At 39.7% G+C, this 14,061-nt stretch overlaps 3 protein-coding genes across 3 annotated transcripts; 2 read left to right on the top strand and 1 right to left on the bottom strand.

Annotated features, from left to right (window-relative positions):
* The first annotated feature begins 224 nt into the window (after positions 1-224).
* iba57 (iron-sulfur cluster assembly factor IBA57) lies at positions 225-4,293 on the top strand. Its single transcript, XM_037681770.1, has 3 exons — positions 225-565; positions 3,425-3,774; positions 3,900-4,293. Exons 1-3 carry the CDS (start codon positions 225-227, stop codon positions 4,289-4,291), a joined length of 1,083 nt encoding a protein of 360 aa, XP_037537698.1. The 3' UTR covers positions 4,292-4,293.
* A 368-nt stretch (positions 4,294-4,661) lies between these two features.
* Positions 4,662-7,414, bottom strand: jmjd4 (jumonji domain containing 4). The gene is made up of 6 exons (XM_037681768.1): positions 6,963-7,414; positions 6,696-6,861; positions 5,780-5,905; positions 5,418-5,685; positions 5,157-5,303; positions 4,662-5,073 (listed from the first exon to the last, which is right to left on the bottom strand). Exons 1-6 carry the CDS (start codon positions 7,213-7,215, stop codon positions 4,738-4,740), a joined length of 1,296 nt encoding a protein of 431 aa, XP_037537696.1. The 5' UTR covers positions 7,216-7,414; the 3' UTR covers positions 4,662-4,737.
* A 674-nt stretch (positions 7,415-8,088) lies between these two features.
* On the top strand, positions 8,089-12,980 carry snap47 (synaptosome associated protein 47). The gene is made up of 5 exons (XM_037681769.1): positions 8,089-8,112; positions 8,579-9,075; positions 9,176-9,678; positions 9,982-10,106; positions 12,545-12,980. Exons 2-5 carry the CDS (start codon positions 8,579-8,581, stop codon positions 12,689-12,691), a joined length of 1,272 nt encoding a protein of 423 aa, XP_037537697.1. The 5' UTR covers positions 8,089-8,112; the 3' UTR covers positions 12,692-12,980.
* Positions 12,981-14,061: the final 1,081 nt, after the last annotated feature.

Raw genomic sequence — 14,061 nt, 5'->3', positions numbered from 1 at the left:
AGTAAAGAAATAAAGAAAGACTGCAGTTTTCCCGCCCACATAAAGATAAACATGCTCACGTCACGTGATCTTTTATTTTCGAGCAATGCATTATGGGACATTAAAATGGATCCCTCCGTGCGGGTTGAAGTTGTTTTGGTTCCAGTAATGTAGTCCTCCGCGGTTGAGTTTGAGGGAGAAGCCGCTCAGTTTGGACTGAAGACACTCCTGTATCTCTGTAGAACATGGGGCTCCTGTGCTTCGTCCGGGGAACGCTCACAGCTCTCGGTGTTCATGCCAGAAAACACGTCGGTGTGTTCGGGACGCTGCCTCCGAGTCTGTCCGGAGCTCCGGCGGAGATGAAAAGGTACAGCCAGGACACGGGTAAAGATGTCCCGGGGCAGTTCGTATGCTTTCAGCTTCCACACAGGACCGTGCTTAAGGTTCAGGGCCCGGATACAAGTCCGTTTCTTCAGGGGCTTCTCACCAATGACATGGCGCTGCTGGAAGAGCCCGAACCTGCAGCCATTTACGCCCATATGCTGAATGTGCAGGGAAGAACACTGTATGACCTCCTGTTGTACAGGTGAGATTTCTATTTGATTTTTTTATTTAAGTTGTTTAAATTAAGTTAGTAGAGCTGCCGCCTCTCAGTGAGAAGGTTGCCAGATCAAATCCGGATCAAGGACCTTTCTGTTCTGTGCATGCGTGACTTTTCTCCAGGTCTTCCCACAGACCAAAAACACGCGTGCCTTTGTGTCCTGCGTGTCCCCTGTGTTTTGCACAGTTACTGCTGGATATGGGCACCGGTGACACAGAAAGGAAGAATGAATAAAGATGATGGATGTTTTCAAATCTCTTCCCTCAGTTGTTGTTGTTTTTAGTTGAATAAATGGACCTAAATACCTGATAAATGTTAGACATCAAATCATTGTCAAGCCCATTGAATCAAGTTTGCATTGAACATATTGTAGTAGGCATTTAACATTATTTATTTACTTTTATTTAGACAAGTAATGCCGTTGAGAAAGGCAATCTCATTTACAAGCGAGGCCTGTAACACAGACACAAACAAATCAGTTACAGTACATGAAATAACAAAACATTTGTAAAACATTATGTTGAGGGTTAAAAGGGAGCAGCAGAGGTCTGAAACAATGATTTCTCCATTTACTTTAAAATGTGTTTAAAATGTCCCAGAGGGCTCAAACTGGACAGTTTCAGATCTTGTTGCAGTGTATTCCAGGATGATGGAGCAGAATAGGAGGCCTTTTTTCAAGTTCTGTGGGAACTAAGGGGGCACTGAAAGAAATAAAATCCTGGGAACGTAGGTGGTGACTGGACTGTTATTTAAGGGTGCACCGATTGCAGTTTCCTGGCCGATCACTGATCTTTAAAAAGTCCGACCTGCCAATTCTGATTTTGGCCGATACCGATTTTGTTTTATAAGCGACACTGTCCGGTGTTGTAAGGTCACAATGCACCTTTAATTTTCCAATATTATTTTATTGACACCCTTGAACAATATCCTAGAAACAATACAAACTTGTTTTAACTGGCCATGAGGCAGTGCTCTGAAATATAAATGAAGTTTAGACGATTGTTAAAACTACACAAAAATCTGTTTCTCATTTAAGTATCAGCCGGTCTCCTATTTCCCAAAATTAAGGAAATCGAGGCCGATAAATCGATGCACCCCTACTGTTATTGTGACATCAGGAGTCAGCAGGCTGAAGATGAATTTGTAAATGAAAGTGTACCAGTGTTGTTTTCAGTATAAGAAGCAGGTTAAGATGTCAATCATATACAGGAAAGCAGAGAAATGTGCACTCTAGACTTTTGATTGTTGGGGGAGGAGAACCAAAAGAAAACCCACTGTCGCACAGATTTCTGCATTTTTATGTGCTCACTGCCCCTTGAGGACTTTGCAGCCATCCAGTCTCCTGGTGGCCCGTTCTGTCCATTTCAGATCTTTTTTTTTTATTCATTTTGTCTTTGATGCTTTTGTTTTGGTACGTTTAATTCCATCAGTCTTGTTGAAAGACATTAAATAACATTAGATTGTATTTTAAAGAGCTCAAAGTTTTGATCACAACGACCTTTATGAAGACTTTTTAAATTACTTGCTGACAAAATGATTATTATTATTATTTTAAACATGTTTTGTTAGAGACAGTCTTAATATTAAATAGGCAAAGACTTGGAAAAAAGTTTGGAACTTGATACTAAATCAAGATAAAATGAAAGTGTTTGGGATCCTCTCATTGTCTTTCAACTAAGCCCAAGGTGACTTTATTGTCATCCGCATGTGGTACATGAGGTGGAACAGAATTGTGTACTCAAGGACCCTTGCTCCCCAAAATTGAAATAATTTAGAGTATATAAAAAACATTAACTAAAGTTAGTGTTTTGATTGTTTTGTTGTTTTATGTTTTTGGTGAGGTTAAACATAATTTATTAGTCGCTGTATTTTGAAACAAGAAATATTAACCATTACTGCAAATGTCAGATGTAAAGCAAGAGGCTCCCAACACTTTGGACCTTTTGCTTCTGTGCAAACATCTCAGTCAGTCAGAGATCTAAGAATACTCAACGTGGATCATTGCAAAAACTTGTCAGATATCACAAGATTTTGAGTCTTATTTTGCTAAGCAACCATCTGTAAACACCTTTTAATTTATTAGTTTACACCTGCTGGTGGTGTTTTTTTTATAGCATGATTACATATTGCTGAGTTTTTATAATAGTTCTTTGTTTCATAATATATTTAAGTGGTGGCTGAGTGGTTAGAGCAGTCGTCCTCCAATGCAAGAGTTGGGAGTTCGATTCCACCAGCAGTTACAGCAGCTGAATTGTCACTGGGCAAGACACTGAACACCTCATTGCCTCCGATGTGTGTCCCATCGGTGTATGAAAGTGATATATCACTGATTACTAGAACTATACAAAGAATAGAGTGCTGTATGAATGCGTAAATGAGGGCACAGCTTGTAGTGTAAAGCGCTTTGAGTATCTTCATAAGATAGAAAGGCGTTATACAAGTACAGTCCATTTACCATTTTGTTGTTTTCATTACATTGTAAATAACACAAAATGCTAAATGGTTCATCATGTTGATGTGTAGTTACAAGCAAGACTAGTATTTGGAAGTAAAATACTTCCTTCTTGTAAGAATTATGTTACAGGAAATGCAGAAATCTGAAACTGCAAGTCTTATGCACATGATTATCAACATTATGTCCATCAATCCATCCATGCTTTAAATGATCTTAATAACATCATCCCCTGCATTTAGAAGTAAAATTAGACCATGTGATTATTTGCAGTTTGCTGAATACGTGTCTCCCACTATGATTACACCCAAACAAAATGGCTCCCAGTGTTGCATTTTTTTTTTTTACTTCCTTTTTCATGAGGTACTCGATTTACTCTTATTTTGTTCCAGACTGAAAGACGATGGTGGCGTACACAGCGTTTTCCTGGAGTGTGACAGCACAGTTACAGAGGCAGTTATAAAACACTTGAAGGTTTACAAGATCCGTAGAAAGGTCAACGTCAGCCCCTGTCCAGAGCTCTCTGTATGGGCAGTGCTTTCCAAGCAGATCAGCACAAGTCAGCAGCCCAGTAAACCCGAGCTTTCTGCCCCGGAAAAAGCTTTGGTATGGGAGGCTGACCCTCGAAGCACGCAAATGGGGTGGAGATTGGTGCTGCAGAGTCATGTTGACCCGTTGGACATCGTTGCATGTTGTCAGAAAGGAGACACTGAGGACTACCACCGGCATCGCTATGCAATAGGTATGACTTAAGTGGCAGTGGACTGTTTTTATTACATGAGAGTAAATGGTGTGGAAAGTTTGGAGCATGTGCGCTAGAACTTTTGTGACAAGTTCTGTTCGTTTTTCTTTTCTGTCGTCGTCTAGGACTTCCTGAGGGAGTGAAGGACCTTCCTCCTGGAGTGGCGCTACCACTGGAGTCAAACCTCGTCTACATGCAGGGTATCAGCTTTAGCAAGGGCTGTTACATCGGCCAGGAGCTCACAGCCAGGACTCATCACACTGGGGTGATTCGAAAGCGCCTCATGCCAGTACGATTGTCATCTGCAGTCCAACACCACGAGGAGGGAGCCGCCTTGCAGACGCAGTCGGGCAAGCCAGCTGGGAAGCACAGGGCAGGGGTTGGTGAGCTGGGGCTGAGCCTAATTCGCATGGCACACGCCAAAGAAGTGTTGACACTCAAATCTTCCGACGACACCACGGTGACACTTGAAGCCTCTGTGCCAGACTGGTGGCCTAAGGATGTGAAAATTAACTGAAGATGGGGTGTTTTGTAGCTCTTTGAAATGTGACATGCATCACATCAGACAGATTTTTGATTGACAGAACCCTGAAGGACTGGATGTTACATTGCCATTGCTTTACATGTGTTGTCTGTACTAAACCCCGTTTTGGCTTGATTTTGTTGTTATTTATCACAAAGCTATGCTTTCCCACAGTCGTTTATTAAATAATACATCAAGTATTAAGTGACATTTGTGGTTATTTAAAATATATGAAAAATGGTAACTTTAACATTTTTGTATGTGTATGCATGTAGACAGTTTTTTATTTATTTATTACATGTATTTATTGTTTGCATTGCAAAAGCAAACACCAGACATTCAAAACTGAAAACAATCTCAAGCTTTTATCGTGTTTACTAAAATTGCCAGTGTCATTCAAGCTCATCCCAGGAGAGAACACTGCAGATGGTGGGGACACATTATTCTTGATAAAGGAGATGCTGCCCTCTTGTGGACTGTATGGTGTCTCGGATTCGCAGCAACATGGCCTCCGGCTGCAAAGCCAACGTTGAACGATCGAGCCGCTTGAAGTCTTCATTGCACAAGAGGCATTCGATAACATGAGCCACTCTTTGAAGGTCAAAAGCTGCATGATAAGGTCCTAGTGTGCTCAGAGTTTCGGTGAGATTTCGTGAGTAATCGGAGGAGTCGCCGGAAAAACAAGCGTTCAGAAACGCCATTCGATTTTCAGCGATGATTTTCAAGAATGAAGCAAATTCCCCATAATCAATCCCAGAACATGCTTTCATGATGACCTGAAAGAAAAATACCTAAAAATTACTACATTGTACAGATTTATTCCTGCGACATGCTGAGTGAACGACCTCGTGCACAGTACCTGACAGTGCTGATGCCATGAATCCATTGTGTTTCTCCATTCATCTATCTCTTTTTGAACAGAGGACAGCTCGTTCTGTAGGAACTGCCACATGATGTCAACGTTGCAGCCATTCAGCCAATTGTGATTAATTGAAATGGTGTCTTCCTAGGAAGTAAAAAAAAAAAAAAAAAACAGGACCACAAACTCAATCATCTCTGATCTATAAAACAGTATAATTAAGCTGACTAATTTGCTCCAGCTCAACTTGCCAGTTCTCACCAGATTATAAACTTGATGGTGCCAGCCACTTGGCACAAAAATGATTTCGCCTGCCTCTTGAATAATTTCAAGAGGTTGGCATGCTTCTTCAAACTGTGGGAAATGGCTTCTGTCTTGAAGTTCAGCTGACGTTACGTCATATGGGAGGTTACCATGAGTGTCTCGTAAAAAGTCTTCCTGACCCGGAGGATAAAGCAGCCACTTCTTTCTGCCACAGATGTTTGCAGACCAGCTGTACGAGCGGAACACATCAGCATGGAACGGAGTCCTAAACACAACAAACAGGCATTGTATTGCATGAAAATCTAACTTTAATATACAAAGTAAGTTATTACCAATAGTGTGTTTTAACTTTTTCATACCATGAACCTTTGGGTCCCATGTAAACAAACCGGTAGTCATCAACTTCAAGTGTATCCCAATATTCATTAAGCCAGTCCGATGAAAAGTAAACAGGTGTGATGTAAACATTATGTTCTGGAAAGTCCCTATGGAATAACAAAACATAACTACATCATACTTACAATTAGTTAAAATGTGATGCATTGAAGAAATAAAGAGTAATCTGAACACTTTGGGATTAATTTGTTAAAAATCCTGCAGCTGCCCAAAACAATGGTGCAGCTACAATATTTATTTTCCACACATTTCTCAATGTTTCAAAACAGGATCAAGAAAACATATGTTGTTTTGAATATTAAGCATTTACAAGACAACAAATTACTTGAACAGAAATGGTGATGGTCCAAACTACAAGTTTAATTTCTATATGCTTTTACACAAAATACCATATTTTTTGTGCAACGTTTTGAAACTATTGTTTTTTTTGTTTTTTTTATTCAAAACTGTTTTGGTTTCGATTTTTGGCATCCTAAAAAGTAAAGAAAATTTACTTACAATGTAAAACTTATTTTCTGTGAACAAATTTTGAAAAAAATAATACAACTTTATAGTACGGTACGTTAATTTTAATTTTGACATTTAAAACGGACTTTTTTTTTTTTATCCTTGCTAAATCTTGTTGGTATAAACCGTTGTGTATTTTCCTTTTGTTTAACATTTAGAGAAAAAAAAATAAAGTTTGTTGCAACTTTCAAAAGCTGCATCAAATAATTAAATCAAATGAGCTTTGGCAATAAAACTAGAATCATAATACACTTTTTTTTCCACAGCTTTGGGCTGATCATCTTGTTTCTACATATCCTTGACATGTTCATCATAAGGTGTTGTTTTTGTACCTTGTGCATTTCACAAAGATATTTATCCAGTAAATGATACCTTGACATATGCCAGTCTTTCAGATAGAGGCATCCTTTGGGTGATGAGTGTCCATTCTGGATGTATTCCTTCCAGTACTGTATAAATTCTTTAAATGGCATTACTTGTTTGGGGTTGGCATTGTATTCCTTTGCATTACAGTTTGCAACAGGGACAGGAGTCTCATCTGTAATAAAATAAACAAAAGAAATAAGAAAATATATACATTAATTTTTTTATATATTAAATGACACGTCACTGCAGCTGTTACAAAAGAGATTCATTTACCAAAGTCTTGCAGCAGCTTTAGAAAATTAGGTTTGCCCTCCTCCGTCACCCATTGTTTTCTACAGTTCCACTCCTCCGTGAACTTTCTTGAAAACATACATGGGTGATTAGGTAGCAAATATTTCTTGAAAAACTTCGAATAGCTCAGGTCCTTGTCGATGTAGTCCACAAAATGCGAAGACCAAAACAGCTCATAGGACTGACTTGGTATTTTGACCAAGCTGCAGCAGTTGCGATATGCCTCCCTGTCCATGGTGGTAAACACGGCTAGCCGGTTAGCAAGCTTCACCCTCACGGTTTAAACAGCAGGGAACTGACATGGAGAGCAAGCGGTGAGATTCAACTAGCATTACTATGTGTCTACATTCATTTTCCGTCCAAGTTAATTTCAAATTTACCGATTTTTGTTTATATTTTTCCTACCACGAAAACAGGTCGCCATAACTGCTACAAGCTATATATGGTTCCTAAACATCGCAAACGATACCGTTACTATTTGTAATTGCAACATACGTTTATTTTTGTTCATGTGATCATACTGCGTTTACTTTTTTTTTTTCTCCCAAAACCACCCCCATTAACGATAAAAAAAATTTCCTCAAACCCTTTTTAAGTGTTTTGTGTAACCGGCATACATTTTCCATCGGACAGTAAATACATCCGTACCAGTGACGTAATCTTAGGTGTTTCGCGAAAGTGATTATGCCTGAACAAATATGTGCCCGCTGACTCGGGAGCGCGCACAATGAAGTAAACCTTAAAATGACAACACGTTTGTTAGTTTACTGTACTATGAGTATGATTTTGTTGTTGATTTGGTGGATCATAGCTTTTATGATTTTATTAGTCTCATTTAAATTTATTTATCCTGTTTTAAGCGCGCTCCCGAGACAGGGGACGCAATTTTTTTCGAGTGCAACAATTCTTTCGCAACACCGGTTCGTTTCCGGAAGTAGTTTTTTTTTCCTGCGTTGAAGCGGCATTTCCGCAAACACAAACGCATGTAAAATACCAAATATTTTAAACGCCAATCAAAGTACATTTTATATATTCGAGTACAATGATTTACCATCGTGTTTGAGAACCATAAATACGATTGTGCGCGCCCTCCTTCCGTCTTTCTTTGTCTGCAGTGAAAAGTGATGGCAAGGTTCGTCTGCATATCCTTTACTTTTTACTCTGATGTTCAAATGTTTACTTATTTTTAATCTTACGTGTACCCCTTATTACCCCACTAACTTAAAAAATAAAAACATAAATAAAACCAGTTCTCGTTTAAGATTATCTGGTACACGTTGAGCCAGCTAACTCGAGTGTGACATCACATCCGTAATAAACATCACAGATACCAAGACGGAGACTTATCCCAGTGTTAAAGATGTATGCGGGAAACATACTTTTTATAACAAGAAATCGTAGTCGATAATAGGATTATAAACTTAAAATAATGTCTTTGTGATGCGGACAAAGTGTCTCATCTAACTGAACGCCTCTTTGAGCTGCCTGGATTTACTCTGAAGAAAGTATGTTCACTGTCATAATCAGCTCTAATGTAACTGCATTCACACTCAATTTCATCTGCCGTACTTCAAGGTCAAATGTTTCTTTTTTGTCAGATGAGCCGGGACGTTTCCATCCACAACTGGCCTGGCTCCTATTATTTAAACACCGAGAAGCGGTGGGAGAGTGGAACCCTGTCCCTCACCAGGACCATGGTGCGCTTTGTCTCAAGCCAGAGCAAGGAGTGTCTCGCCAGCTTCCGTCTGTCCTGTATCGTAGAGATCAAGATGGAGTCGTCCAGTTTCATCTTCAGCACCCTCACTGTGCTCGAGCAGGGTAACGTGAAGCACTGGTTCGGTTCCCTCAAGCCCAACCGGGTGGTGGTTTATAATGTGTTGGAGCATTTCTGGAGAGAGCGCCTTCTGTCTCCCACCTCAGAGGCGAGAGGGGCTGAGTGTCAGCCTTCTAAGGGGAGAGAGCTGATCAGCCTGGTGGCAGGAGCCCAGAGAAGACTAGAAGACACAGGCAGGGTCCTCAGCCACCAGGGAGAGCAGTTTGACAACATGATGCAGGGACTGGAGACGATAGACTCGGATCTAGGCGTGGCTGATAAGTAATTATTCGGAGCTTGTCGTAATTCTTTAATGAGCTGCATGTATTATTTTTTAAAAGTTCAGGAAAAAATAATAGCCCATAACTATTCTGTTTTACAGGCTTCTGTCAGCTCTTGAGTCTCCGTCCTGGTGGCCTTTTGGCAAACTCCCCTGGAAGGTTCAGCAAGAGGTCAAGGCCGAAGACGCAGCCAAGGCTGCTGCTACCCTCTCAGCAGGCAAGAGCTCCAGTAGAAATAAGGTGATCACAAGCATTCCAGTGGTGGTGTCCAAAGGTGGGGACTCAGACTTGAGGCCTGGATGTTTGCTGGTGCTGGTATCCTCACTGGAGGTGCGAGACACAAACTGCCAACTCCTTCACCGGTTTGAACGGAACGAAATCGACGAAATCAGGGCGCACAGTCCCTATGAGATCACGGTTAGACAGCGATTCATCGGGAAACCAGATATATGCTACAAGTTTCTGTCTGCAAAGATGCCCGAGGCAATATCCGTGTTGGAAATGCAATACAAGAAGAAGATGGAGTTTACAAGCGAATACACGGCTTTCAAAGCAACTCCGCTTTCATCTCCTTGTGACAAAGAAGGAACAAACTGGAATGAGGGTAAGGAACGGATCAGATGAATAAAGATTTTAATGCTTTTTCGTGCCCATGCTTGGTTTAAGTTTGACCACTGAGTGGCAGTAAAGAACTACGAATCCATCTCGAGAAGTTTCTAAGTGCTTCCACATGTAAAAACATTTCATCATGGTTATTGGTGTTTCTCTTTAGCAGACATGTGTTTTGATGAGTCACTTCATCCTGATTGCCTCAGTTGCTGTATTTTGAGTTTACTGTCTGGTTTCCTTATAAACAACGTACTGTATGCCTTCTGCTCTTTTTCACCATCTCCACCCACGGAATCAGGTTCGCTGCGGATGGGCCAAGAGCCTGAGCTCCCACTGGAGGTCCCAGCAGGAGAGCTTTCCCAGTTGCAGGTGCAAGTCCTCCAGCCGTCCGTCAGTCAGGCTGAGGCCCAGGAACTCAAGCAGGTGAGAAACTTGGATTTCCATGGCCGGTTTAAAAATATAGCGATTCTACTGAGGCATTAAGAAGTTTCACATGCATAAACATAAGACAGGTGGCGCAAATAAACGGCCTGCATACGCCTGCTGTAGGTCATCGTGAACAATGATAGCCGTTGTAAATACACCTAAAGCTACAGCACTGCGTTTTGATATTTCCGTTTCAGAACCACAATTTTTTCGTAATTTTTTTTTTTTGTTTTTTTTGTTGATGTTGTTATTTTCACCCTGCGTTTAAAATTTTATGAGACCACAAACCCAAGTCCATCCTGGGTTTAAGAGAGGAAAAGAAACATGGACAGTTGTTTGGTCAGGCCTTTCCATTCAGGATCTCACAGTACTGAGAGCTGTTACAGACACGGTTTGTGGTGGCACGACCTAAACACTGACGCAAGTTCAGACACCTGATTTAAACAGACTTTATGTTTGTGAATCTCTGTTTGACGTTATGTAGACCACATTTATATATATATATATATATATATATATATATATATATATATATATATATAAATATATAAATAAATAAATAAATCAACTTTGCTGCATCCTCTGTGTCTTTTCTTTATTTTTTTTGTCTAACTGAGAAGAAAACATTAGTCGTGTGTCATTAGAAAACAATAGGTAATTAAGCTAAAACATGTCGCTACTATTGAACAAATAGCTGTGAAAAACTCATCTTTGGTGAGAATAATCTAACTTACTAACTAGGCCTGTCGCAATAAACAATAAATCAATAAATCAATTAATCGCACGATAAATGAAAATTATCTACCTTATTTTCATTTATCGGCTTTATCGTTTCTTCATGTCTCTCTTTCTACTGAAGACACTGGATGACAAAAGGCTCAACTCCGGTGATCTTCACTGGCCCCTCCCTTTCTCTTTAAAATTTGTTTCAACCATCTAAAATTGTGTTTTGGGATTATTAAAAGCAGCTAAGCTGAGAAGCTAAGCTGACAGGCTTAACTCGGGGAAAAAACCTCTGTCTTGTCGAAGATTCCAAATTCACCCGTGCCTTCGTCTAAAAAGTTGTTTCTCTGCAAAAAGAAGCCGATAAATTGTTTACTCTTTTTTTTATTAAAAGCTTTGTGTGAAAAGTGCTATGCTAAAGCGCTCAAACCACACTGAGCGTCCACCATTTTGAGAACAGAAAAAAGTGAGAGACAGCCCATGCCACGTCAAGGGGCCTCACTCCCATTTTTCTTAGAGACACGCTGCTCGCTCACTCACTATCCATCCTTCAGTTCAAACAATCTTATACTGCCATCTGGTGGTCGAAAAAAGGTACTACACTCAAAATAACCAACATTTCTTCTTAAATTTGACAATTACTAATTATTGTCCAATTTTGAACAATTTTATCGTTTATCGCAATAATTTCTGAGACAATTAATCGCCATCAAAATTTGCCAGCATGACAAGCCTGTTAGTAACAGTTCACACCTGTTGTGTATTTTTTTTTAATATCTCATAATTCTTAAATTACCTCACTGATGCACAAAACTTTTGGATTTTTAGTCTATATATTATTCTGCTTATAGTAGTTGAAATGTGGCTTTTTTTAGCCAGATTAGAGCCCCAGTGAACTGCAGCATTAAGTCCGTCATGTCTTCCCAGTTTAAACTGTGAAGTCACAGACCAGCATGAGTGAAAGCAGTTGCTATTTTTTGGTGTGCATTGACGCTATCTGGTTTTCAAACTGCTGCCGGCTGTTTTCCGGGCTCGGCTGAAATGCCCACAGAAAGCAGAAACCTGACATAATGTCAGCTGCTGTGTGAGCAGGGTTTGTATGAGCATCTTTGGCAAAATTCTGGTTTAGAAACCAGGGTGGTGGGGTTTGAAGTGAGTGTTTATTAGGTTTTGCTTGGCCCACTGCAGTGTGTTTAAGCTGTCACATTAACCATAACAACCACGGTTGTTAGACCCTGAACATGGAGTCACAATATAAACCAATAGAAAGTTAAAAAAAAACAGCAGTATTGTTTATCAGTGGCCAAGGGGGCAAGCTAAGACCTATTTTGTGGTGTGTTCTCGAGTTTCATTTCCTGAATATTATGACATTATCACTTCTCACACACTGCATCACTGATCTCCAGACACTAGGCAGCAGTGAGGTGTTGTTTTTGTATGAAAAATGCAAAACAAGAGTCTAAATGAAACATAAAGCTCCATTTTTCTAACTTGTATATGTTTCAACACAATGATCCATATTGTGTACCTCTTTAACACATGGTCCACATGTTGCATCCTGAATTTGCTCACTGCTCTGCTGAAGTTTTGATAATTAATCATTTTTATGTTTGTCTTGTTGCTTAGCTACGCCTCTTTTCTGGGGTTTAAAGTAATGATTGAAACTAATGGGTGTCCCTTTTTTCCCTGCATTGTGTTATGTTTGTGAGTAGATGCTGTTACAGTTAAAGCATCTTGCGCTGGAGGCGGAGTCAGAGCTGGAGCGGCAAGATGAAGTTCTGGACGTTCTGACGAACTCGGCGGACCGAACCACCATGCAGATAGGAAAGCACACAAACCGTATGAAAAGACTGCTGTAATCCTGACACTAGAGGAGATGCATGTCACTCTGTGCTTCTTCATCATGGGACTTGTGCAGGCTCATGAAGGACTTTTCCATTTAGATTGTTTTTTTAGCTTCTTAAAAAAAGGGTGCGACACCTGTATGTCTTGAACTGTAGCCATTGTCAGCATTGCATTTGTTTGGTACGGGCAAAACAACCGTTTAGAAGGTTATACGCATGCACACCTAACTTCATTCAGACGCATTGCTATAGAGGAGGATAATCGGGGAGGATAAAATAAGCACTCCAGAATGTTAAAAGTAACAAACGGACAGATAAAGTTAACATAGCAGTTACACCTTTGTCTCAGTTTCTTAGTTTAATTGTGACTCTTATCCTCTGGATTTGGTTTATACGTGGTTAATATTGCATGAGTTCATATATTGTAGTTTATGGACTATAAGGCGCAGTATCAATGAACGGGTCTGTTTTCATACATAAGGTGCATTAAGCGAAACAAAACAGTCAGATAAGTCAAACTTTATTCAACTCATTCACCAGAACGCTCAACATTGTTCTGTTGTAACACATAAAGTACAAAACAATACACTCAATACAAAATACACATTTTTGAGCACCGTGTACCACATAAAATCAGTTTGAGGTCAGTAAGCACAACCAGAATTAATACATAAGGTGCACTATGGATTTTAGAGAAAATTAAAGGATTTTAAGTGCGCCTTATAGTCCGAAAAATACGGTAACTGGTCATTACAGTATCAACAAAAAATTTAATAGGATTCCTCATGTAGCTACAGCTAAATACTATTTAAGAAGCAAAGTTTTGAGTATAAGAGAGAAAGCACATCTCCACTTTATGAATTATCTCGTGCATACGACTTGTTAAAGTTGATAGTCTATTATTTTACTGTTATTCTGAATTACACACTTACTGTAATTGTGTTATTTGAGTGGGTTATTCGTTTTTATTGACCTAAAGCTGTAAATTAGCAAGTATTTAAGCTTTATTTTGCCAGGAAAGTCCCACTGAGATAAATCATTCTTTCTCCCAAGGAGTCCTGACCAGTTGGCAAATTTAGGGTTTAGACTTTATTTTATTAACACTAAGACTTCTTTGTTCCTTCTTTCATTGGTTTAAAAAAATATGATGGAATTTGCTTGAGAGGAACATATGTTGGGTTGGATTGTCATCCAGGTCACAGTGAACGAAGGTAACTGGACTTTTTTATTTCTTCAAGATGTTTTGCTTCTCATCCAAGGAGCCGTAAACAACTCTTAAAATAAAGCTGAATGGACGAGAAGCAAAACGTGCTCCAGTTGCCTTCAACTTAACTAGCCAGTGTGTGTATGTGTGTGTTTTTATGTAGTGTGGGGAAGTTTACCTG

Source organism: Nematolebias whitei, chromosome 9 (assembly GCF_014905685.2).
Source record: "Nematolebias whitei isolate Nwh7 chromosome 9, NemWhi1, whole genome shotgun sequence".
Lineage (NCBI taxonomy): Eukaryota > Metazoa > Chordata > Actinopteri > Cyprinodontiformes > Rivulidae > Nematolebias > Nematolebias whitei.
The sequence above is the reverse complement of the archived record's forward strand: the minus strand, read 5'-3'. Positions and strand labels throughout refer to the sequence as shown.

What these genes read in the sequence shown, in the direction of transcription:
- snap47 (XM_037681769.1), top strand. Translation starts at nt 8,579, where the DNA reads ATGAGCCGGGACGTTTCCATCCACAACTGGCCTGGCTCCTATTATTTA. An exon ending in AGGAACAAACTGGAATGAGG is followed by an intron (nt 9,679 to 9,981) that starts GTAAGGAACGGA and finishes CCACGGAATCAG; the next exon opens with GTTCGCTGCGGATGGGCCAA. An exon ending in AGGCCCAGGAACTCAAGCAG is followed by an intron (nt 10,107 to 12,544) that starts GTGAGAAACTTG and finishes GTTTGTGAGTAG; the next exon opens with ATGCTGTTACAGTTAAAGCA.
- jmjd4 (XM_037681768.1), bottom strand. Translation starts at nt 7,215, where the DNA reads ATGGACAGGGAGGCATATCGCAACTGCTGCAGCTTGGTCAAAATACCA. An exon ending in AAAGCTGCTGCAAGACTTTG is followed by an intron (nt 6,862 to 6,962) that starts GTAAATGAATCT and finishes ATTTTATTACAG; the next exon opens with ATGAGACTCCTGTCCCTGTT. An exon ending in AAAGACTGGCATATGTCAAG is followed by an intron (nt 5,906 to 6,695) that starts GTATCATTTACT and finishes GTTATTCCATAG; the next exon opens with GGACTTTCCAGAACATAATG.
- iba57 (XM_037681770.1), top strand. Translation starts at nt 225, where the DNA reads ATGGGGCTCCTGTGCTTCGTCCGGGGAACGCTCACAGCTCTCGGTGTT. An exon ending in TATGACCTCCTGTTGTACAG is followed by an intron (nt 566 to 3,424) that starts GTGAGATTTCTA and finishes ATTTTGTTCCAG; the next exon opens with ACTGAAAGACGATGGTGGCG. An exon ending in CCGGCATCGCTATGCAATAG is followed by an intron (nt 3,775 to 3,899) that starts GTATGACTTAAG and finishes GTCGTCGTCTAG; the next exon opens with GACTTCCTGAGGGAGTGAAG.